The sequence below is a fragment of the Aotus nancymaae genome, unplaced genomic scaffold (genome assembly GCF_030222135.1).
Source record: "Aotus nancymaae isolate 86718 unplaced genomic scaffold, 86718_ANA_hifiasm-v0.15.2.pri h1tg000022l_1, whole genome shotgun sequence".
NCBI lineage: Eukaryota > Metazoa > Chordata > Mammalia > Primates > Aotidae > Aotus > Aotus nancymaae.
This window is the reverse complement of record NW_026988435.1, coordinates 37062517-37085937: the sequence shown is the minus strand read 5'-3', so window position 1 is coordinate 37085937 and position 23421 is coordinate 37062517. Positions and strand designations below refer to the sequence as shown.

Sequence of the window (23421 nt, the reverse complement as noted above, 5' to 3'; positions counted from 1 at the left end):
GGCACCTAGCACATGGTCACTTAGCAAAGTCTGTCTGGTACTGCCTGCCAAAATCCCATGCTTTTAAGGGGTTGCTCAGAACTCCTGGTCCCTGCTAGGTCATCGGATCTGTGCTTGCTCCATCAGTCCTCCAGGGAGGCCTCTTTCTGATAAAATACCCTTAGTCCTGACGTGAACACACCTTGTCGTAGGCTGCTCTGTAGCTTTCAGGGCCATTTCATGTACATCTTAAGCTTCATGACGGCCTTGTCATACAGGTGGGACAGACATCACCCCACTTTACAAATGAGGAAAGAGATTGAGGGGCTCAGAGTCACCTGTGTGGACAGCTAGTCGCCAGGCTCTAGAGCCCACGTTTGTCCCACTGTACAACTGACAGCACACCCTGACATGTTGCTGGAGCAAACAGGCAAAAGTCATCGTAGGTAGGTCCCCTGCCCCTTCCCATTTTGTCCCTAAGAAGTTCCCGATTCTCCTCTTAACCAAAACCAGTTCCCAGGTCAGCTCTCCCCACTAGATTTTACCTTTTGGCCTCTAAAGAAAGTAAGAGTTCCCCAGGCAACAGCCCACTCAGGCACCTGTTGCCCAGTCACCCTCCAGGAGCTTTGGGCCAACAAACCAGTTCTCTTCCCAGAACTGCCCCTGGTTGGGCGGGGGCAGGACCATTGCAGCGAGGAAGTCCTACAGAGCAATTACGTGGCCCAAGGCTACTCCTTGCATTCTAGTGCTGGAACCAGCATGCCCTCCACGTGGCATGACACTCATGGCTCTCATGCTTGGCTTCAACTCCAGCTTCCTCCTGGCAGAGCTTTTAATACATCACCTAACATAACCAACAGAGACACCATGTGGCCCCTCAACTTTTCCAGGAACCAGGAGTGCTGAGGCTGCTGGTTGGCCTGAAGTCCATTCACCTACCTTTTAGGTGGGCCTAGTGCTATCAGCTAAAGACCGTATTTTTGAGCCTCTGGTAGTACCTTAATGTGATGCTGAGTTGTAGCAAATAGGAGAGGAGAGGAAGTGATGTGTGCCTTCCTGGACTGCCCTCATGTCCCTCTGGCTAGATGCAGACAAGATGGCAAGCCATGCCAAGGGCAAAGCCACCCTGCCAGGCCTGACCGCTGCCCTGAGCTGTTAAACATGATGAAGAAATAGACCTCTCACCGAAGCCACGGGATATTGAGCTCTGTCTCCGCAGCTGAGTGCAACCTAACCACAACCACGTTCCAGGTTCTGCCGACTCACTGCCTGCTCCTGCCTGTAGTGAGGCCCACTCTGCACAAGGTGGCGTCATATACACGATCAGCTCCTACAGACACGTGACCGCCAATGGACAAACTGTCTTTGGTAGAGCCTCATGCTGCTGAATCTGCCCAGATCTTTCAAACTCAAAAACCTTCCTATTGATCAAATATACAATCTCAGGGAATGAAGAGGCGCTTCATATGTCACCTTACAAGGTCACTAGAGAGAACTCAGAGATCTGTGTACAATGATTTGTTTTGTTTTGTTTTTTGAGACAGTCTCTTCACCCAGGCTGGAGTGTAGGGGCACGACCATGGCTCACTGCAACCTCAACCTCCTAGGCTCAAGCCATCCTCCCACCTCAGCCTCCCGAGTAGCTGGAACTACAGGCGGTACCACCACGCTCATCTAGTTTTAGTATTATTTTTAATAGAGATGGAGTCTTGCCATGATGCTCAGCTGGTTTTTAACTCCCAGGCTCAAGAGATCCGCTGGCCTTGGCCTCCCAAAGTACTGGAATTATAGGCATGAGCCGCTATACCCAACCTACAATTATTTTCTTCATAATATTTTTTTAAATCAAGATGAAAGTTTTTTTGTTTTTTGGGTTTTTTTTTTTCTTTTTTGAGACAGAGTCTAATACTGTTGCCCAGGCTGGAGTGCAATGGTGCGATCTCGGCTCACTGCAACCTCTGCCTCCTGAGTTCAAGCGATTCTCCTGCCTCAGCCTCCTGAGTAGCTTGGGTAGTCCAAGCTACGGCGCGTGCCACCACATCCAGCTAATTTTTCATATTTTTTAGTAGAGATGGGGTTTCACTATGTTGGCCAGACTGGTTTCGAACTCCTGACCTCATGATCCGCCCACCTCAGCCTCCCAAAGTGTTGGGATTACAGGCGTGAGCCACTGCGCCCAGCCAAGGTGAAAGTTTTACAGTACCTTGTATATGGGATGTTTTTGATGCAAATTAGCTATTAAATAATACAAGAGGCCAGGCACGGCCTGGGTGACAGAGCAAGACTCCATCTCATAAATAAATACACAAATAGTAAAAGAATATTTAAAATGCACACACACACAAATAATACAGAAATGAAGTGCATCAAAACTTTAACCTTTATTTTTGTGTAGAAGAACATCTCCATTAAGTAATTTTATTTCCTTTGTTTTTTTCTTTCCTTGCTGAATTTTCTGCATTAACAAGTATTACTTCTGTAATGAGAAGAAAAATTAAATATTTGAGAATAAAGTATTTCCTTGATTATGCTGGCTAACCGTGGTTAAATAGGTATTAATTACATGTTTTAATTAAATAGGTATTAATTACATTTAACCACTAACCGTGGTTAAATAGGTATTAATTACATGTTTTCTACTAGTGGTTCAATCTACTCTCTATGCTATGTGAGTGGGGCTTCATCAGACTCAGAGAGAACTAGGTATAGTTTGGGAAAGTTAATTATTGCATTTGTTTTTAATGGCATTTAACTTTTATTTTTAGGACAGGGTCTCACTCTGTCACCCAGACTGGAGTGCAGTGGCACAATCATGGCTTACTGCAGCCTTAACCTCCTGGACTCAAAAGATCCCCCTGCCTCAGCCTCCTGAGTAGCTGGGACCACAAGCATGTGCCATCATGCCTGGCTTTTTTATTTTTTGTAGAGACAAGGTCTCGCTATGTTGCTCAGGCTGGTCTTGAACTTCTGGATGCAAGCAATCCTGCCTCAGCCTCCCAAAGCTCTGGGATTACAGGTATGAGCCACCATGTCCAGCCTTAACTTATTTTTAAAACTTCAAATAACAACCAAGAAAATGGCATAAGATTTTTATGTTTTTCAAAAATGGGGCATACTAGTTTCAAAAAGGCAAAGACATACTGCTTTAGGGTCAACTTTTTAAAAATGTGCTACGTAACAATTCAACTAGTGTCCAAGCCAGCTAGAGAATTTAAAGGACTTATTTATAGTCAGTTAAATCAGTGATGACATAGGTAGGAATGGCCTTAAAACCGGAACAGGAAGAAACAACCAAATAAAATTTAGTGTTGGGTTTTATGGAACTCAGAATTACAAATCACCCAAGTTCTGAACATGTGGAGTTACATGTGGTGTTAGAAATTTTTTCCTGGAAATCCAGTGACCCTTCTGAATGTCTTTTTTTTTTTTTTTAAGATGGAGTTTTGCTCTTGTTGCCCAAGCTGGAGAGCAATGGCACAGTCTTGGCTCACACAACTTCTGCCTTCTGGGTTCAAGCAATTCTCCTGCCTCAGCCTCCCTAGGAGCTGGGATTACAGGCACCACCACACCCGGCTAATTTTTGTATTTTTAGTAGAGACGGGGTTTCTCCATGTTGATCAGCCTGGTCTCGAACTACTGCCCTCAGGTGATCTGCCCGCCTTGGCCTCCCAAAGTGCTGGGATTACAGGCATGAGCCACCACGCCCAGCTCAATGTCTTTATAAGAAAATCAGCTTTTTGTGCCACCTCCCCAACCCCACCCACAGAATTTCTTATGCTGTACAACACAGAACTTCTCCTATTCTCAGAAATACTTTGTATAGAGAAATCTATTTCTGCGGCGTTAGCTAACATTTATCTGAAGAAGCCATAGGAGAGTTAAAGGGTTGTCGATTGGTTTTGTTTTCTAGGTTTATTTTTGCACAATTTTCCTTGCACAGCTACAACCTTATCTATGGGAAGAGGAAAAGACAGCATTTGCAGGGCTATTCGCTTCCTGTGCTCTCAGAAAACAGTGGGGCAGAAAGAACCCAAAATAATCCACCATCACAGGTTGGCTTTTCTCATTTTATTCATGAACTATTTGAATTTAAACCACACAGGTCAAAATGACCAAAGAGTTGTTTTTTGTTTTTGTTTTTGTAGAGATTGTTCTTTTTAGGTTCAAGATACACAGGAATAGCAATTTGTACTGATGTTGCTACTGGTTTAAAGAAAGATCTCAGTTACCATCATCTGAATCGGTAAAATTAACATTTCACACATAATACATTGCCAAAGGAACACTCAAACAGCAAAAAGGAACCTCAGCTTCTTTCAAACAAACAAAAAAAGAAAATGTTTTGGCCCTGCTTCATCAACCCCTTACACAAATACATACGTCTACAATTTACAATAGTGTCTAGTAATTCTTAGAATTCCATTAACATTACATATCAGACAATATAGTCTCTCTTTTATGGAAAATTAAACAGTACCATTATTTGGCAACAGAAGTATATTACAATCAACAGCACATCCGTCGAGGGGCGGGCCTGGTCCTACCCCTGGGCAGGGCCGCGAAGGGAGCAACATGCCACCAGCACTGTGGCCCACTTGCCACCAGAAGCACAAAGAGCTCACGTTCTGATGGATTACATTCTTTTCCAAACAGGCAAAGGCTCCTGGGAGGGTTCGCCAGCACTCCTGGGCAGGGAGGGCCCCATGTTCTAGCTTTTTTTGTCCCCAGACTTTTTAAACAACCAGGGCCCAAGGGCCAGTTGACTGGCTGACTTGTTCCCACTCACAGCCCTCCTGCCACCCCAGCGAGAGGGCATCGTTCTAAGGAAGGAGAGTTAGGGCCTATTTGGGGTGGGTGGACCAGAGCTCCTCTGCTGGCATGCCTTAGGTGGCCTTCCAAGGCTGCGCCTGAACAAAGACATCTCTAAACAGCTCCATCTTTAGGAATAAAGCCAGTTATGGACCACATGGACAGTGCCTCTAAGCAATTTGCAGATTATTCATACACTTCAGTAGACTCCAGGAAGCTTCCAGAAATCACAGCTTCCCACATTCCTGAAGTCAGGAGCTTTACACAGGCCTCTCAAAAAAGAGTCTTCAGTTGCTGCTTGACAGCATTAAGATGCATGCAGCCTGTAAAAGAAATGTTGAAAACCTAACACATTCTTCAGATGTCCTTTCAGACCACAGGCCCTCAACTTTCCACCAACGTTGATCACCCCCAAAAGCAATGTGCTCAGATCACTGAAACCAGCTCTTTTTGTCATTGCAGAATTTCCAGGCTGCCAAGGGAGGCTGGACTCCTGGGGTTGCTCCCTCCTGAAATAACTTCTGAACACCTCTCTCAGGGGTTTAGACATTAAGTTTCATGGAATCCTTGGGTGGCCTACAGGGACACTTCTGGTGGCCAAGTACAGAAAGTCTGTGCTCCAGACACAGCCTGGACTCCTGATCCTTTCCTGGGAAGAGAGAGGGGAGGAAAGCATCCTCCCGCTGGGGTCTTCATGGGAACACAGGCATCCAGAAGCCTGCCCCAGAACAGCTTAACCCAGAAACCTAAACCAGCCATCCACCCACCCGGCTGTGCAACAGTTGGAGACGGTGAGGATGCATCAGGAAATTTCATGGAATACACAAATGCTAATTAGGGATAAACTAAGTCCATCCAGATAAAGAAGTAGAAAGGGTGACCTGGAAGTCAGAGAGTAGCCTCTCTAATGGGATAGCTGGGTCAGCCCCAGATCCCTAACAAATCCGCTAGAACCCAAGGCAGCCTGTGTGGCATGTGGACCTGATAAAAAACAGGCTCCCAACTCTCTCATCCTTCCTGACCCAGTGCCCTCTCGGATATGTGATCTGCATAAATCCATTTTTAATGCAACACCAAGGCCTCCTGCAAGGTCATGGTTACAGAATACTTTTCATTTGATCACACCACCACCCATTACACTGAAATTTATCATATTTCCTGCAGGAAAATGAAATGACTCCTTTGAATTTCTAACATATACAACTTGGATTTTTTTTAATATATATATAAGAAATTTAGTTGAGTTGAACCCAAGTAATCTGATTAAGCATTTTCTACTCTTGGAATAGGTTTTAAATTTTTTCTATAGTTTTATCCACTTAAATTAGATTCCTAAAATACTCTCATATACATACAGAAAAATAATCTCTCAATGACAAATCACATTTTACAATAACAAGTTAAATATTTTTGACTATAGAATCTGTGTTAGTTTATGCAACATTTAACAGCATAGCCTCTTACATACCATATATACATTTAGTCATGGCCATTCCATAAACATACATCGGAGATTTCACGATTAACATGAAATGAATACCCTTTTTCCCTTTATGTAGTGGGAGTTCGCATTTTTCTTAGCTGGAAACAGCACAAAATGTAGAAAGCCGGAAACTGTGAGCTTATTATCATCCACAGGACAATTCCGTTGCAGTTTCTCATCTGTACACATGTATTTACACATAAGTTCACCACCTATACATGTGAGGGTACAAAGCTGATGGAACTAAGGCAATACAACATGGGGGGCGGGGGCCAACTCCCCTATCTATGCAGGCGGCCAAGGGATAAGAAGGGGCCGTGGAGGGCACAGACTCCGGCTTGCGGGGCTACAGCAGACGAGATCTGAGGTTGATTTCACAGTTCAAAGATACTTGGGCCATTGGCCGCGTATGCTTTAAATGCAGGTCTACAATTAGGTAGCATTAACATAGCTCTTGCTAAAATATCTACTTTCTGTCACAGTGAATGTTTAGCAGATGACACTTTAAGGATGTTGATTTATAAAATGTACCTCAAATGTTCATTCATTAAAACTAATGCTGACGCACTATTAATGAAATGCCCCTGGAGAACACTCTCAGAACTTCCCGTAGTCCTGAAGATTGCATGACACATGAAAACAAAGCTATAATGTGTTATGTCATTCAAGGTGACTCAATCACATCCAGTGAGATGAGTTTGCAATTTCTGTTCGACCGTCTGTCAACGTTTTTACTTAGAAAATATAATCCCATACAGAATCAGGAAACACAGGATTATTGCTCAATGCGTATGGAGATGGAGACCTATTTGCAAAAAAGCAAGTGGAACTGCAAAAGTTTTGGGGCATCCAGCCCAGGGCAAGTAAAAGCTCGAGAAAAAAAGCAACAACAGGAATCCCAGCTCCTTGGTCAACTGCCTCCCCCAGCCACAGTCTTCTAGAACTTGAGGCTACTTACGCAGAGGGTTCTTTTCTCTCCTACCTTCCCCTACTTAAAAGCCATGCATGGGATCCTAAGGGGAGAGTCTGGCTGGGAAGTCGCAGCCTCTCTGAAGCAGGTCCCTCCCAGACACCTGCAGACCAGATCACATGGCCCAGCTGGGCAGGGAGGCGCTGGCTCCGCAAACTCCCCTTCTCTCCAGGGGGTGAAGGCTGGAGGAGCAAGCGTCCGGGGACACTGAGCACTTCTATGACCCTCCCTGCTTCTCTTTGAAGGCAGAAGGTTGGAAAAGGCTTGCAGTCCTCCCAGAAAAGGGGAGAAAGGCTCCCTGTGGATGACCAAGGCCCAGAGGAAGGGTTTTATTTCCAAGCACTGAGCTCAATGGTAAAGGCTCACAGCTGCTTGATGCCCTGTGGCACACCCTGAACTGGGAGCCCAGTGCGCCTGCCACCACCGGCAACCCCCTCTCCAGCCTTGGGGGGCAGCTGTGTACTAGGGGCTCGGTTCTGCACCCTCTAGCTAGTCCAGGCCATTTGTGCTTTTAGGAAATAAATGCAGACATTTAGAAAAGTATATCCACCCAGCTCACCACAGCCTGCGGGGAGACCTTTCAAAGTAATAAGACCTAAGACAGAGCCCACCTGCTTCGGGAACCAGCCGAGAGCAGCATGGTCAGGGCTGGCCTCATGGGTGTGCGGCCTGACAGCCACACGGGGCCGTGCACTCAGAAGGGACCTGAGCTTGGCTTAATGCTGTCCTGTCACTGTCTAGAAATACTGCATCACCTGAACAAGGGGCCTCAAATTTTCTTTTGCACTCTATCCACAAACCGCACGACTAGTCCTGAGCAGGACAGGACAGTGGAGCAAAGCGTTTTCTGTTTCCCTGTCCAAGCCACAGAGGCATGCATCCCCTCAAGTGTGCGTATGCATGCACGCATTCACACACACACACACATGCACACACACACATGCACACACACCATGCATGTACACACATGCACAAACACGCAGGGACACAAACGCACACTCGCAAACATACACGCACAATCACGCACACACAAGCACACTACACACACACGTGCAAACATGCACACATACATGCACAAACGCACACATGGACAAACATGCACAAATACGCACACAAACACCCAACACGCACAAACACACAAACGCGCACACACAAACGCACGCACCACGCACTGAGCGGCTATATCTCACCAACAAAAATTCCCTTCCATCTAAAGTTCCAGAGGTCAAAGTCTGCAAGTAGAGACTAATCCAGTCCAAGTAGAGTGCACCAGAACTCCTACAACCCTTGTCAGGGAGCGGGGCCTCCTCCAGTTCACCTGCCTTGCAGCCCACCCAGCCGACAGACACCCAAGCAGATGCAGAAAGAGTGGAAAGGCTGAGGACCTCCGTGCAGCCCCCGCCCCAGGGGTAGGGAAGAGCAAGGTCTCACTGGAAAGCCCTGGCGCGGTAGACTCGAACCCCAGGCCCGCCGCGAGCTTCCTTCCCACCCAGCGTTCGGTCTCTGCCAGGCCCGCATTCCTAGCTCTGAGTCAGTTTTCCTGTCTTCCCCTACACCCCACATCACCTTCTGCGATCTACAAGAGCAACTCCAAGCAGCTGCGGTAGGTGAAGCCGACACCTTGAAATCCTCCAGTGAAAACAGCAAATTTCCTCCAGCAAGTTTCCTCCTCCTCCTCCAGGGAGGCCCTCCACCCCCGGCGGTGACAGTGCACAGAACGTCAGCCACTGCTCCTCACCCAGCGCTGCAAAGCCACCACACTTTCTTTGGTTCCTGGCTGCCCGAGGCCACCATTTTGTTTAGATAAAGGGACTGCAGGAAATAAGAGATTTGAGTGGAAAAAAAAGAGAAATACAAAGGCGAGGAGAAGCAGAGTCGCAAAGGAATGTTACTCTTTCAAAAGACAAAAGTACAAAACCAGAGCTTCTGGAAGAAGAAAATACGCATTTTTACGACTGCCTAAAAAGAAACCTTAGTTTCTGGTTAATCCTCAGGAAATATCGGAGAAACGCTGATTTTTTTTTTCAAGGCTGACGAAATAAGTCCACTTTTGAACACAGCTTTATTTGGTGGGCTTTGAACACTAAAATATTCATACTAGGCAGATGATAATAACAGTATAGGCTGGCATAGAAAATAGAACAGAATCCTATTAAAATACAACTCACAAAACACCCCTGACATCCAGTAGGGGAAACTGACCCTGAAGTATGACAAGCACACATAGTGTCAAAAACATTATTATGTGGTTGTAATCTGGTTCCCCCAGGGCTAGGGTAAAGAGGGTTCCTTTGAATGGAGGAACTGACTGAGGCTGCACGGAACTAAAGAAGTTACTGGGAGGTCGATGTGAACTTTTTAAAATAACTGTTGGGTGTTATTTTAATGACTTCAAGATAGTTTACCATTAAGAGCAATGGCAAAAACCGCAATTACTTTTGCACCAACCTAATGCAATTAAGCTTGGAATGCCACCAAGGCAGGCTCATCCAAGCTGGCTCTCAGCTTCTTGGAGGGTGTCCTGGACCAGGATGGGGACTCCCTAAATGAACAGTACATTAACTATTAAGATGTTTCTGAGAGATCGCAACCCAGAGATGGATTGTCTAGTGTGCTGCTGTCTGGGTTTTAATGCTCCCAAGACAGAAAGCTGTTAGATGTTTTCTTTCATGTGGACTGAGCTCCCATGCCTATCAGGAACTGATTCTTTTTCCTCTGGCTGCTACTGATATAAAGTTATGTATCTTCGTGGATCTTGATGACCTGCAGACATATCCTGGATCTGATACAGCGCAGGGTGAGGAAACAGGAGTTCTAGAACTTTCCTTTCCTCTAGCTCAAATAAACAACTGCTTTCCAAGTACCAAGAAGCAGGATCCTTACTCAGAAAAAGGAAGCTGTAGAGTGTCATTAAGTCGACCAGCCAATTACTTCCTCCGAGTCAGATCTAGCACGAAGAGGTCTGCATTAGTTCTTTTTTTTTTTTTTTTTTTTTTTGAGAAGGAGTCTCTCTCTGTCACTCAGGTTGGAGTGTAGTGGCACAGTCTCAGCTCACTGCAACCTCCACCTCCTGAGTTCAAGTGATTCTTCTGCATCAGCCTCCTGAGCAGCTGGGATTGCAGGTGCCTGTCACCATGCCCAGCTAATTTTTGTATTTTTAATAGAGATGCTGTTTTGCCATGTTGGCCAGGCTGGTCTCAAACTCCTGACTTCAGTTAATCCACCTGCCTTGGCCTCCCAAAGTATTGGGATTACAGGCGTGAGCCTCCGTGTCTGGCCAGTCTGCATTATTTCTTTGAAGAACCCCACACAAAGCAATGGTTATTGATCAGGACCATTCAAAACAGAATAAAAATATCCAAGGGCTTGAGGGAAATATTCCCTCTAGAAGGTGGGCCCTGGGCTACTGCACAGAAAGTACAAGCCACTATAACAAGGAGAGCAGGGACTGAGCCATGTCTTTTTCGGAGACCAGGCTGGCAGGCACATGGGAGTGGCAGGGGGTACAAACTGCAAACAGGCCTAAGGCTGCTTCTCCTGGAATGGGCTGACCTGTGGGTCCCCTAGAAGGAGGAAGTTGCAGGGAATACATTCCTTGGCCCCCAGGATGGCTCTAATCAGGCTCCTCGTAAGCTTGTAGCATCACTGGGCAGAAGAGCTGGAGGGAGCTGCCCCATGAGTGGCAGCTGTGCTTTCTTTGCACCCTCAGTCTTTCTGCTGCTTTACAGTATCACCTCCTGAGGGCAGCCTGATGGACAAGGAAAGCCCACCTTCCTCTAGAAGGGGCCCAGGCAGGTAGGCAATTATACTGTAGTTGGGAAAAAAAGAAGGAAAAGAAAATGGCCCTATTTTATCAAGCACTGAACGTCCCTAAAAGGAACAGAGGGTCTGTGTGCAGGAGGCTGCTAGATCAATGTTTTGGTTCCTGTGTGGCAATTCCTGACCCTACCTCACTAGTGCAGGTTAGGGCTGTTCTAGGAAAGTACCTGCCACTTATATTTAATACAAGCCTGTTTCTGTCCCTGAGATCTGCCCAGAACATAGGCTGGCCTATCAATCCTCATCTGAGCTCAGCCTCCCCCAGAAGTGGATTCATCTTCTGTGTCATTTAAACAAATGAACTGGAAACAAAGAGAAACACAAGGATTTGGTCTCACTGGGCCACTCCAGGGAAAAGGAGGGAATAAACATCCTAACTAGATACTAAGCAGCCCCTGGGCCATTCCTGGAAGTAAGGGGAAGTCTCCAGCAGGCATTTCAGCACCCTAGGGTGCAAAGAGAAGGAGGTGTTAGTTTTCCCTGATGCCTCTTCTGGTGGCTCAGACTACACTATCTGAGGGCTCGTCACGCCACTGGTTTCTAGGGCTACCGGTTATGCTTCTGCCTGGTGTGAGCTTAAGCTCTTATATCTAGAAGCAAAACAAAGCCATCCAGGTGCATTTGTTTTCATCTCACCTTCCAGCATAGGATGCTCTAAACTTGTAAACAAGCTATCTGGACCAAGCAGACCCATTGCTAATTGCACACTCACCTCAAGCCCAAAAGGACCCTGTTACATCCAAAGTACACCAGATGTTCATGTAAAAGTGCTAGTGTCTCCTATAAAGCACATCACTAACCTTGAAAAGGAGCGGAGAATTTAGAAATCAAATCAAATCAAATCATATTTTATGTTTCCAATGGAAATTCTTAAAGTTGTTACACCTACAAAACACAATTTCTTCTTATCAATCAAAGAGGCCCAATCGACTAGAAAAAAGACTTGCAGGAGATAGAGAAGTCTTTTTCTGCCTATACAAAGTACTGACCTTTTCTAAAATATACTCCAGGAGCCCCACCTTTCCAGTAAAGCCAGAAGTGCCTTGTCCATTTCTCCCTTTATCTTCAGCCCCATCAGATTCTAGAACATCCTCGTTCTGTGTGGTCAGCGGCTTTACACTTGTCCTAGCCAGTTGCTGGAGAGACAGCCGGCCTGCTCAGCCTTGGAAGGCAGACCTGCAATTGTCCTTCCCTGCTGGTGCTAGCGCCTGATCCCTCTGCCACCCCAGAATACACCCCTGGAGGACAAGGTCACCGAGATAAGACACAATGTGGGTGGTCAGTTTACTCATTTTCTGATGGGATTTTTTTTCCCCAGTTAAATTCAGGTCTACTCTAGATGAAATCAGTTACTTTCATGCACTTAGGTCATACTTAAGGTTGTTTAAAGAGCAAAGAAGAAAATGCCTTCTACTACATGAATGTTCTTTGGGCGCAGAGCTTTTTCCTCTGCTGTCAGAGGACAGGGATGTATTATCCAAACAAACAAGGAAATCTGGCTCTAGTTTCTCAAGCATTCCTGGTGACCTGCACCTAGAAAGTTCCCTCTTTCCACATTAGGCCAGCTGGATCTGAATGAACCACATCTTCAGGCTGTAATGGTCACAGCAAACCTGGTTCCAGGAGACGATGCTGTCCCTCTACCTGCCAGGATGATGCCAGCAGCCAGAGAGGCCCTGCACCAGCGGGACCAGGATGTGGACTCTCCCTTCTGGAGAGCTGCTAAAGAAGGCGCAGCCCAAAAGGTCCCGGAGTAGTTCAGTTCTTGGGGATGACTGAGGGTCGCTGCATAACCCTATGACCAGGACAGCCCCTTCATGGGCTGAAGGACATCAGCCTGTGGAGGAGGAGCTAGCAGTGCGGCTCACAGCAGAGGGGCGCTTGCAGGGGTGTCTAAAAGGCTGGGATCAGGATGCCAGGACGCAGTGGCCTAGAGAACTCCTATATCTAGAAAACAGAGCTAGGAGATAGACTCCTCATTGGCAAGGGGCATTTAATTTCTAGGAAATATAGCCCAGATGATCAAGAAGGTAGAGGTGAAGGAACAGTGAGATCCGAGGGTTTGGGACTCCATGCATCGCCCATGTTCCTCAATCCCCCTGACACAAATCGTGAATCACAGCTGGATCCAAGGGCCAGCCAGACTCATCCATAAGTACGACTGGTCACATTACACAGTACACCAGTAAATACAAGGACACGATTCCAGAACCTGCTACACGGCAGGAGCATCTCAAGAATGCTCAACAGAGTCACTTGAGGAAAAAGAGTCACATATTGCTTTGTCATGCTACATTAATTCCAATAATAGGATACTAGGAGTGGGCGACCTGGGACCTAAAAGGATCGTTTGTCATTGTGCATACCACACGCTACCTACATGAACAATCATGACCAACACTAACACACAAATAAAGTCAATGAAGAAAAGACCGGACAGAAAACAAGAAGGGATTGGAATGGTGACCCACACTACCCCATTTACACATTCGACACTTTTCTTTCTATCGTGGTAACATGTCTTTCATAAATACACTGAACAAACTGTATTGGTTATAGAGATAGGGAAGCATGAGTTGTGTGTCTGTTTATAGATTTAAAAGTTTCTTAACAACATCAAAAAATATAAACAAAGTATCTTAACCATGTTTTCTGCTGGGAAATGGTAAACAAATGCATGCCTGAAGTTTAATTTGGTCTTTAACATGTTCAGTTGAAAGTTTCTAACTAAAGGGTATATCTGCTTGTTTCAAAAAATATGTATGTCTGTTGTTCTTGATACAAAATTCTACACTATCTTCAATAAATAAATAATAAAGTATTTCTTTAAAGTATGAAATGTAAACTTTGTTGTCCTTTCCAACACACACTTTTAAAAAATTGCTTGAAATATGACTGGGCTGTCATGGGAAATTATAACACTACATATTCAGTTCCCAGCAGAGGGGTACTCTGCCACGAAGCTGATGCTATCACTTGGAAAGCACTTTTACAACCCTAATTAAAGTCTAAGGACAGACAATCAAAGAGAACACCATCTACTGCAGGAAAGCTAGACTCCAGTACCTACAGAACATGCAAAGAACATTTCATGACCACAACAAACTAGGATTATGAGAACATGAACATGCGAACAAAATACGGCCCCCATTTTTCATTAGCAAATCAAGTCACTATCTAACTAACCAGACTATCTATCTCCTGGCATTTAAGGGAAAAAAAAAATTAAAGAACTCAAACCAAACAGCTTGGCACATGGTCATACACTCCTGCCTGTCGCAACAAGCACATTGCTGCGAGGCTGGCGTGGATGGGGTGGAGGGTGGGAAAGTGTCTTAGGTCTTCGTCCCAGGATGTGTGGGGCTTGCATGCTCCTAGGGTCTTTCCCCCACCACATAATGGATTGCCTTCATTTTCTTCCCCAACCTCTAGCTTGACAGTTTCCCTTTTCACGCCTTGGGGATCTAGGACATGGCTTCTGGGGAACATACCAAAGACAGCTGTTGAAATTCCCCATCCCACAACAGTCAGGATTCAGCACATTCAAGCACAGAACAGGTCACCAGCAACTACTGCTGCATGAAATATCACAGGGCCTCCGAGCCAAAAGAGATTTTTTCCAACATGGCTGCTGACCGAGACAGTTTTGTCAAGTTGCCTTTCTGGTGACCTGCAGTGACCTGATCCAGCGCAGGGTGACTTTCTAGATAATGACTTTCTGTGACCATATTCCAAGCATGCTGTCAATCAGAACTGAATCCACGCAACGATACACCGGTGTGTTTTCATTGACATATATTAATACAAGGTCTAGAGGGGATGGAACGACTATAACGGCGCACGTGCTGGAAACTTCCATAGACCAGCTCTTCAAAGAGCTAAGCCAGGGCCTGATCAGACCGTCTCACCGACTGATCAGCTCCAGGCAGCATTTCCCAGTGGGAGAGATGGGATTCTGAAGCAATGACAGGACCATCATCAGTTTCTAAACGCACACCAAGGACTGGGCATTGTAGACCAAGAAGTCTGCTTGGGGACTGGTGGATGTAAGAAATAGGAGGGTTACGTGAGCTCTCCAAAAATATAGACATTGCATTTATAAATCTATTTTATAGTAACCAGACCCATCCCTCAAGCCCGGGAAGGGGCTAGACTCCCAACTGCACTCTGTTGAGGCCTATGGGATTTCAGCGACCCTAGAAGCCATAATGAGACCTGTAGTGAGGACAAAGGAAAACACAGCTGAGTTTCATAAAACAGGAAATTGTTTTGGGGCAGGGAGGATTGTCAAGAATTATTCCTAGGAGCTTTGAGGGTCCTGTCTTTGCCGTCCCATATCCCTTTGAACACCAAACGGTGGTTTCTTAGAAAAGGAACACTATTTTCAGACAGCATGTGCTGCCGTGGGCTGGGACCCTGCTAAGCACATCGAGCCCGCTGCCTACGGTTCATCAAACAACTGCAGGTCCAGGCGGACCACAATCTCTCCCGTGGGGACTTCGTGCAGCAGAAGACACTTCGTAACGGGACCCTTGGAGCCCTGGTCTTTCTTGATGTCCGCCACGCGGATCTCTGTCCGGCCCAAAAAGTCTGAAAAGAGAACAAACAGACCCTGCTAAGAGGGACCGTTCCCTCTCTTTGAGGCATATGTCTGGCATATTGGGACCTCCTGATGAACTGTTACAATCTCCCTTCTTCTCTGGACTCTGACGTAAACCAACTCACTCCCCAGCGGAGTGGGTTGACTTAAAGTCTCTGTTATTAAATCTATACCAAATAAATAGGAAGAGGGCGAACTACTCAGCACTGTGTAGCTGTGATCTCTCTGTGAGTGGCTCACAACCCCTTGGCCCACTCATTCACTGGAAATTTGTGTCTGAGTGCATGTATTCATCCATTGTGCAAAACAAGACAAAGGGTCTTGCTTTGTCACCTAGGCTTGAGTGTAGTGGCACCATCATGGCTCACTGCAGCCTCAACCTCCCAGGCTCAAGCGATCCTCCTGCCTCAGCCTCCCAAGTAGCTGGAACTACAAGCACACGCCACCGTGCCTGGCTAAGTTTTGTATTTTTTGTAGTGACAAGGTCCCATTATGTTGCCCAAGCTGGTCTTAGACTCCTGGACTCAATCGATCCTCCTGCCTCAGCCTCCCAAAGTGTTGGGATTCCAGGCCTGCACCACCACACCCAGTGGTGATTTTTATTGGGTTGAGGGAGAGACAGTAGTTTCTTGGAATCGCTGGGCCAAGACTATTCTTTTCCTGACCCAAGCAGAAAGAGAAGGCTGGTTGAAGAAATGATTCATCCAACACAACTGCATCCGTTTGCCTACTTAATTACTGCCACAGAAATGCCACCCAAAGGGACCTGGCCGATTCTGATGCTCCTGCTGTGGGCTAACATTCTTGTTCCATTAGCTAGTTTCAAACATTGCCAACACGGCTTTTTTGCCAAGGACTGAAGAACTATGCTGAGGCTCTTAAATACACCCCTCTCCACAGTCACTTGCTTTAGAAAGCAGAAGATGGTAGTGTTTGCCCAGGGCAGCTGGCACAATTCTAGGCCAAGCATGCTCTGTCCACATGTGATGAGACACCTCCAGAAGACACCTCCAGGGGAGACGGAGCCTCATCTTGTGCCAGCCAGCCTCATCTGGGAGGGAAACCCCAGGAATCCTGGCACCAAGTCCCCAGGTAAGAAAACATGAACCCACGCAAACTAGCACCAGGGAAGAAGGAATCACCACAGGGCCGCGTTCCACTCACCGTCTGGTGAGAACTGGTCCCTCTCAAACACAGTGATGCAGAGGACTTCCTGCTCCAGGTCTCGGATGAAGAACTGGCAGTTGGAGTTCCACTTGGGGTTCAGAGTGTCCTGGATTGTCTTAGTGATATGGCATTGGGAACCCATGGTCACCTCGCAGTACGGGTTGCTCTTCCCTGGAGGGAACAAAAGCCTTTACCAGATGGAAATTACACTATTTTGATCCCCACTCTTTTTTTTTTTTCATTTTGTTAGATGGAGTCTTGATCTGTCGCCCAGGCTGGAGTGCAGTGGTAAGATCTCAGCTCACCACAACTTCCACCTCCTGGGCTCAAGTGATTCTCCTGCCTCAGTCTCCTGAAGAGCTAGCATTATAGGTGCCTGCCACCACACCCGGCTAAGTTTTTTTTTTATTTTTAGTAGAGACGGACTTTTGCCATGTTGGCCAGGCTGGTCTTGAACTCCTGACCTCAGGTGATCCCCCTGCCTTGGCCTTCCAAAGTGCTGAGATTACAGGTGTGAGCCACCACGCCCAGCCAACCCCCCTCTTAATAAGTACCACGCTTAATAAGTGGCAGTTATTTCACCTGGATTTCAATGGAGACTCCAGGTGAAAACCCCCAGAAGTCAGGTTCATCCTTAAACTAAGAACAAATAATTACTTGAGTGGGCTTTGAAACTAGGCCCTTCCTGTCTCCTCACTTTGGCCTTATTCTGTGTCACAGCCACTGTGAATGCCGCCACTCAGATCCCTTGGAGAAGCAGAATGGTAGGAAGGATTTAAAAAAACACAAAACCTCCAGGTTTTTAACAAGTGCTAGTTAAACCAATTCTGGAAGGAGATCGGGGAGTATGAAAATAGCACATTTGATTTGGAGCCGGGTGGGGGTGTGGGGAACGCAGACCCAGCTTCTAACCCTAAAGCAGGAGCCCGGACCACCTCAGAGCCTTACCATGTGATCGACAGGGTTTCAACTCAATGCCTTCAACCACGTTCACCATCAACCTTCCAATGCCTGTTGCCCTCTGGGAACGGACTATGATGGCAGGAAAAACACAAAATGCTTCATTTGAACTTGCAATGCCTTTCCCATCTCTGTGAGCCTCACAATTCATGTCACGTACCTCTCCCTACTCAAAAGCAATTCTTCCCTCCTCTCCTTAAACTCTGGCTTCCTTGCTGCTGGCATTTGCCCTCCATCCCCCATCCGCATCTCACCCCAAGCTTGCTTTCATCCCATCTCACGCCCCTCCTCTAGGTCCAGGGGAATCTTCTATTCTGAGGATTCTCGGCCCAGCCAAATGGCCCTCCGTCCTGCCCAGCTGTGTGGGACACCCCACAGGGCCATGCATTACCCAGGTACGCTTTCTCGCGCTTCTTTTTCTCAGTCTCTATGTAGAGTTCAGAAGCAGCTTTGATTTTCTGCACCCAGGCAGTCCTTGGACAGAAAAAGAGAGAAAGTTGCCAAACAGAAGCTCAGGAAAAGGACTTCAGGTCTGTTCAAACACTGTTGCCAGGACTCTGTTTTCTTTGTTCATTTGATTTTAACAACAAAGGCTCGGGAAAGAGAATCCGATTTTATGTCACGTGATGCTAATACTTACTCCTGCCATCAGTAGTAAAGGCATGAGGGCCATTTCCATGGATGACCTCAAGACCTGAATTCACGTTCCCGGGGAAGAAAATATGTGATAGATGCTGTCTTGGAGGCCACATCAGGACGCAACTCCTCTTCCTTCCTTACCAAAGGCCAGCACATATTTGCCTAACCCAAGCCAGAAGGATCTTGCTTATGAAATCACCCAAAGAAAGAACAAAAGCCACTTCCCAAATTGAGAACCACTTCACAGGAAGGAGCAGAATGCCCCGGAGGGAGGCATTTGTGGCTGCTGTTTTCTCCTTCCTTTTTTCTGAGAACCATATGCACAAAAGCTTTAGCCAATTTTCTTGCTTGGTGCAAATGCTCTTCGGAATGATGCTGGCCTTGTGTCAAGTTCACCCTTCAGAAAATGATCTGTTTCATTTGGCTCCAGGGCAGAGTCTTGAAGACAGATTGAAGCAAATTACCCACAGCCCTAGGTTCCAGAATCCCCATTTAAGTGAGCCAAGGTGAGGAAGCGTTTGGGTTTGGGCGGTCCTATTAACTCCGAAATCGCTTTCCTATTGGTTTCTGCCACCTGGGAAGCAGGGGAAACTTGAGATGCTCCGTTTACCTCAAAGAATGCTAAATGTTTCAAAAACAAAAAAGGAAAAACCAACTGCTGTGTGCAGTGGCTCATGCCTGTAATCCCAGCATTTTGGCATTTTGGGAGGCCAAGGCAGGTGGATCCCTTGAGCCCAGGAGTTTAAGACCAGCCTGGGCAACATGGCGAGACCCCAGCTCCACAAAAAAAAAAAAAAAAAAATTAGCCAGGCTTGGTAGCACATGCCTGTAGTCCCAGCTACCTGGGAGGCTAGGGTGGGAGGATTACCTGAGCACAGGAGGTCGAGGCTGCAGTGAGCTGTGAATGTGCCACTGCACTCCAGCCTGGGTGACAGAGTCAGACCCTGCCTTAAAAAAAAAAAAAAAAAAACTCAAGCAAAATTAGTTTCAATCCATGTTATTTTGCAAAGTGCATGCCATGGGTCAGATTTTTGAGGGGCTGTAGAAAAAAGTAATAGCCCCATCCCCACTGCCAGCCAGAGGTTATGGCGTTGCCGCTTGGGAAACGTTGGCACCTGCTGATTAATCACATGCCCCTTGTGTCTCCCAGAGCCAGGGGGCCCTGGGGCCCAGTGCTGGGGAGGGGCAGGTCTTACCTTTCATTTATGCTTTCTGCCCGGAGGGTGTAGACTCGGTCAATGTGGGAAATGTGGAAGATGGGCTCATCTCCAGAAGGATCCGTGGGTAATTTTACTAGAACCTCATTTAGAAAAATAGGCTGGAAAGTAACACACAGGTATTACAAAGCAAGGCTGGGGGTCTGTGTGCTCTGGTAAACCATGAGTAAGTGAGCGCTTATGCGAACGTGTTCTAGTAAACAAGACTGCAAGTCAGCCTGTGTGTGCGTGCCCGTGCGTGTGTTTCAGTAACCTCGACTGAGCATGTGTGCGTGTTTGTGGGTGTGTTCCAGTAAACCAGACTAAGGGGGTGTGTGTTTTCCAGTAAAGAATCCCAGAGGCCAGGCGCGGGGGCTCAAGCCTGTAATCCCAGCACTTTGGGAGGCTGAGGTGAGCAGATGACGAGGTCAGGAGTTCAAGACCAACCTGGCCAACATGGTGAAACCCCAACTCTACTAAAAATACAAAAAAATTAGCCAGGCAAGTTGGCGCGAACATGTAATCCCTGCTACTTAGGAGGCCGAGGCAGGAGAATCACTTGAACCTGAGAAGTAGAGGTTGCAGTGAGCCGAGATCATGCCACAGCATTCCAGCCTGGTGACAGAGCAAGATTTCGTCTCAAAAATAAATAAATAAATAAATAATCCCAGAATAATGATTTTGTATTAATATCAACTTTTATGTATTACAAATTATAAGTATGACCCCCCCCCATTTTGCAGGTATTGTTTAAGTCCTTCAGAATAAGATCTAACTGGTGTCTGCTTTTCCCAGTGTCCTAAACAGCAGTCTTCATCCACTTCACATCAAGCAATTCCCTCCAAAGATTTTCACATGAAGTTACTAGTAACTAAATACATAGCTCTTTTCTCCCCAAAATAAAGCTAACTGCTGCTTCTGAGAAAATTCTTCTATAGAAACACCCCCATGCAGACAAATTTAGAAAAACAATGTCCCATAACAGGAAGACACACAAACATAGACATACACAGATGAGCAGACTGTATACACAGCTGAGGGACATTCTTCACTCAGCAACTGTTTAGAGAGGCTTTGCTGGAAAGGGGAGGGCTCGGATGTTTCAAGCTACCTAGAGAAGTCTGGTGGGGGACTTAGGACTATTTGGAGGCGACAGTGGGCCCTGGGTGCCCACACCTGCCTCATCTGTACCCAAGACTTCGCTCCTACAGGCTAAGGCATGCCTTTGTCACATCCCAGGGGACCACAGCAGCCATTTGGCAGCCGATTCCACCGACAGCACTGAGTGTGGGAGAAACTGCGGCGGGAGATGGATTGTCCTCCACTCCGGTTACCCTAAATCGCAGCTCAGCTCCTGGCCGCCTCCTCCACACCACAGCCCCTGACCCTGCTAAAACTCTAGCTCCCTTTTGGAAACTTCTTCCTCCCCAAACACGTCCACTCCGATAATGCGATCTAGAATCCAACTTACTGTTTTGTACATTTTATACTGCAGGTTTGATTTGGGGCTGAAGACTTTGTCGGTGCCAGATGACCCCAAGGGCTTCGTGATCTGAGTCAGCAGGAGGAAGTCGTTGAAAAGGAAACCGTACAGCTCCTTGTTGCTCTTGGCCTTGTAGAGCTTCCCACTGTGCAGAAATTTGCGTGGCCCCAAGCAATTGGTCACGGAATTGAACACAAGTTGCTGAGAAAGGAAAACAAAACCCAAAGTGTAACGTTTTTGTGTCTCCGCATCTGAGAGCATGGGCTCTGTCGGCATCAGAGGCCAGGCCCCAGCACACTCGGATCTTAGGCAAAAGTCAAGGACAGCTTTGAAGACTTTGGAGCCAAGAAATCAAAGTCAGACCAAGGCACTGTTCAGGGGTTTCCAAGTATCAGGAAGAGTCTCAATGATCATTTCTGAGGCTTTTCCTCTAGGGGTATGCTAGTGTCTTATGGGGCAATTGGTGTTTTTCTCCTTTTCTTTTTTTGAGACAGGGTCTTGCTATGTTGCCCAGGCTGGAGTGCAGTGGTGTGATTATAGTTCAGGCAGCCTTGACCTCCCAGGTTCAAGCAATTCTCCCATTTCAGCTCCCCAACCCATACCTGGCTAATTAAAAAAAAATTCTGGGAGGGGTCTCACTGCCCAAGCTGGTCTTGTACTCCCGGCCTTAAGCGATCCTTCCACCTCAGGCTCTCAAAATACTGGGATCACAGGTGTGAGCCACTGAGCCCGGTTGCTTCTCTTTTTTATCTCCTGGGGAAACGAGGGAGCAGAAAGAAAAGTGCCCAGCTGGCTCCCACCTTGGGGAACTCCCTGCTGTATGCAGGGTCCGTGCAGGAAGCAGCTCCAAGGAGAAGATCCTACACAGGTTCAGACAGTCCTTTGCGCTTCTGGAAAGCAGCAGGCCCCCCCTCTCCAATTCCATGGACAAATGCTACCTTCCAAGGCGCAACTGCAGTCCGGGCCACTGGCACGTGTGTGACTGCAGAAATCAGTGGCGTTTAGTGACCTCTCAGTGCCAAGCAGAACAGGCACTATACTGTGCAAACGAAATGTCACCCGACTCACCTGCTTAGCAAATAGGAAGGGAGCAGCTCCCTCCCTCAACTTACTAACCCTCAGAGACACTGCAGGCGCTGAAGTGCGGCTCTGACATCTCTCTGGGGTCTGAGACCTCACCCCAGTAGGTTCTGAAGTGGCAGGGGGCACTGAGGTGGAGACAAACCCATGCAGGCCCCCAGCTTTTTTTGAGATAGAGTCTTACTCTGTCACCCAGGCTGGAGTGCAATGGCGCGATCTCGGCTCACTGCAACCTCCGCCTCCTGGGATCAAGTGATTCTCCTGTCTCAGGCTCCAGAGTAGCTGGGATTACAGGTGCTAGCGACTGCATCGGCATTTCTGCCTGGCAGTGCAGGGGCTGCTTGGGTCCCTTGTCTTCAGGATCAAGTCAATGTTCCTTTGCATGATCCACAGGCCTCCTCAGCCCCATGGCCCATCATTCCTCTATATTCCTCCCCAGTGCCCTGCTCAGAATCTCAGAATAGTCCTCCACTCCTAATGCCCTGCCCCAATCTTTTTTTTTTTTTTAAGACAGGGTCTTGCTCTGTTGCCCAGGTCAGAGTGCAGTGGTGCAATCATGGTTCACTGCAGCCTCAAACTTCTGGGCTCAAGCAATCCTTCTGCCTCAGCCTCCCAAGTGGCTGAGACTACAGGTGCATGCCACCACACCTGGTTAACTTTCTAAACATTTTTTTGAAGAGACAAGGTCTCACTATGTTGCCCAGGCTGGTCTTGAACTTCTGGCTTCAAGGGATCCTCCCACCTTGGCCTCTCAAAGTGCTGGGATTACAGGCCTGAGCCATGGTGCCTCTGAGGCTTCCTCCCCCAACTCCCAGTCAACCATCACCTCCAAGGCCCCCGAGAGTCCCCCATATAAGTGTCCCTTGCTCCCATTACATGTCCCCACAGCACTTGGCACCCAGCTCTGCCTCCTCACCCCTCACATCTTGTTGTAAATGTTGGTTTAGCCCCAGCTTCCTCCTGGACCATAAACTCCTTGAGAGTGGGGGTCACATCTTATTTGTTTTTATGTCCTAGGGTTCAGTACTGAGCCGTGGCACATGGGTGGATACTCACTAAGTGCTTATTGAATGAATAAGCCTCCCTGTCCACCTTCAGTTGGTGTGGGATGAGCAAAAGTGTGGAAATAGCCCCATGGAAACGAAGGGACAGCTATGGGCTCGCATTTTGGGATCTTGTGTTGCTCTGCAATCGGTGGCTTGGCTCATTTATTCACTCACCTTGTGACCTTGGTGT

The 23421-nt window shown here is 47.2% G+C and overlaps 1 protein-coding gene across 5 annotated transcripts in view; it reads right to left on the bottom strand.

Annotated features, from left to right (window-relative positions):
* Nucleotides 1–4030: 4030 nt before the first annotated feature.
* The window catches only part of ITSN1 (intersectin 1), a 247056-nt gene continuing 227665 nt past the window's right edge, over nucleotides 4031–23421 (bottom strand). For all 5 annotated transcript variants that reach the window (XM_064380114.1, XM_064380116.1, XM_064380117.1 and 2 more), the window contains 6 exons: nucleotides 21094–21306; nucleotides 19623–19744; nucleotides 18179–18261; nucleotides 17776–17859; nucleotides 16825–16998; nucleotides 4031–15650 (listed from right to left, as the gene is read on the bottom strand). In XM_064380114.1, coding sequence (XP_064236184.1) covers nucleotides 15502–15650; nucleotides 16825–16998; nucleotides 17776–17859; nucleotides 18179–18261; nucleotides 19623–19744; nucleotides 21094–21306 — 825 coding nt within the window. In that variant the 3' untranslated portion in view covers nucleotides 4031–15501. The remainder of the gene's footprint in view (nucleotides 15651–16824; nucleotides 16999–17775; nucleotides 17860–18178; nucleotides 18262–19622; nucleotides 19745–21093; nucleotides 21307–23421) is intronic.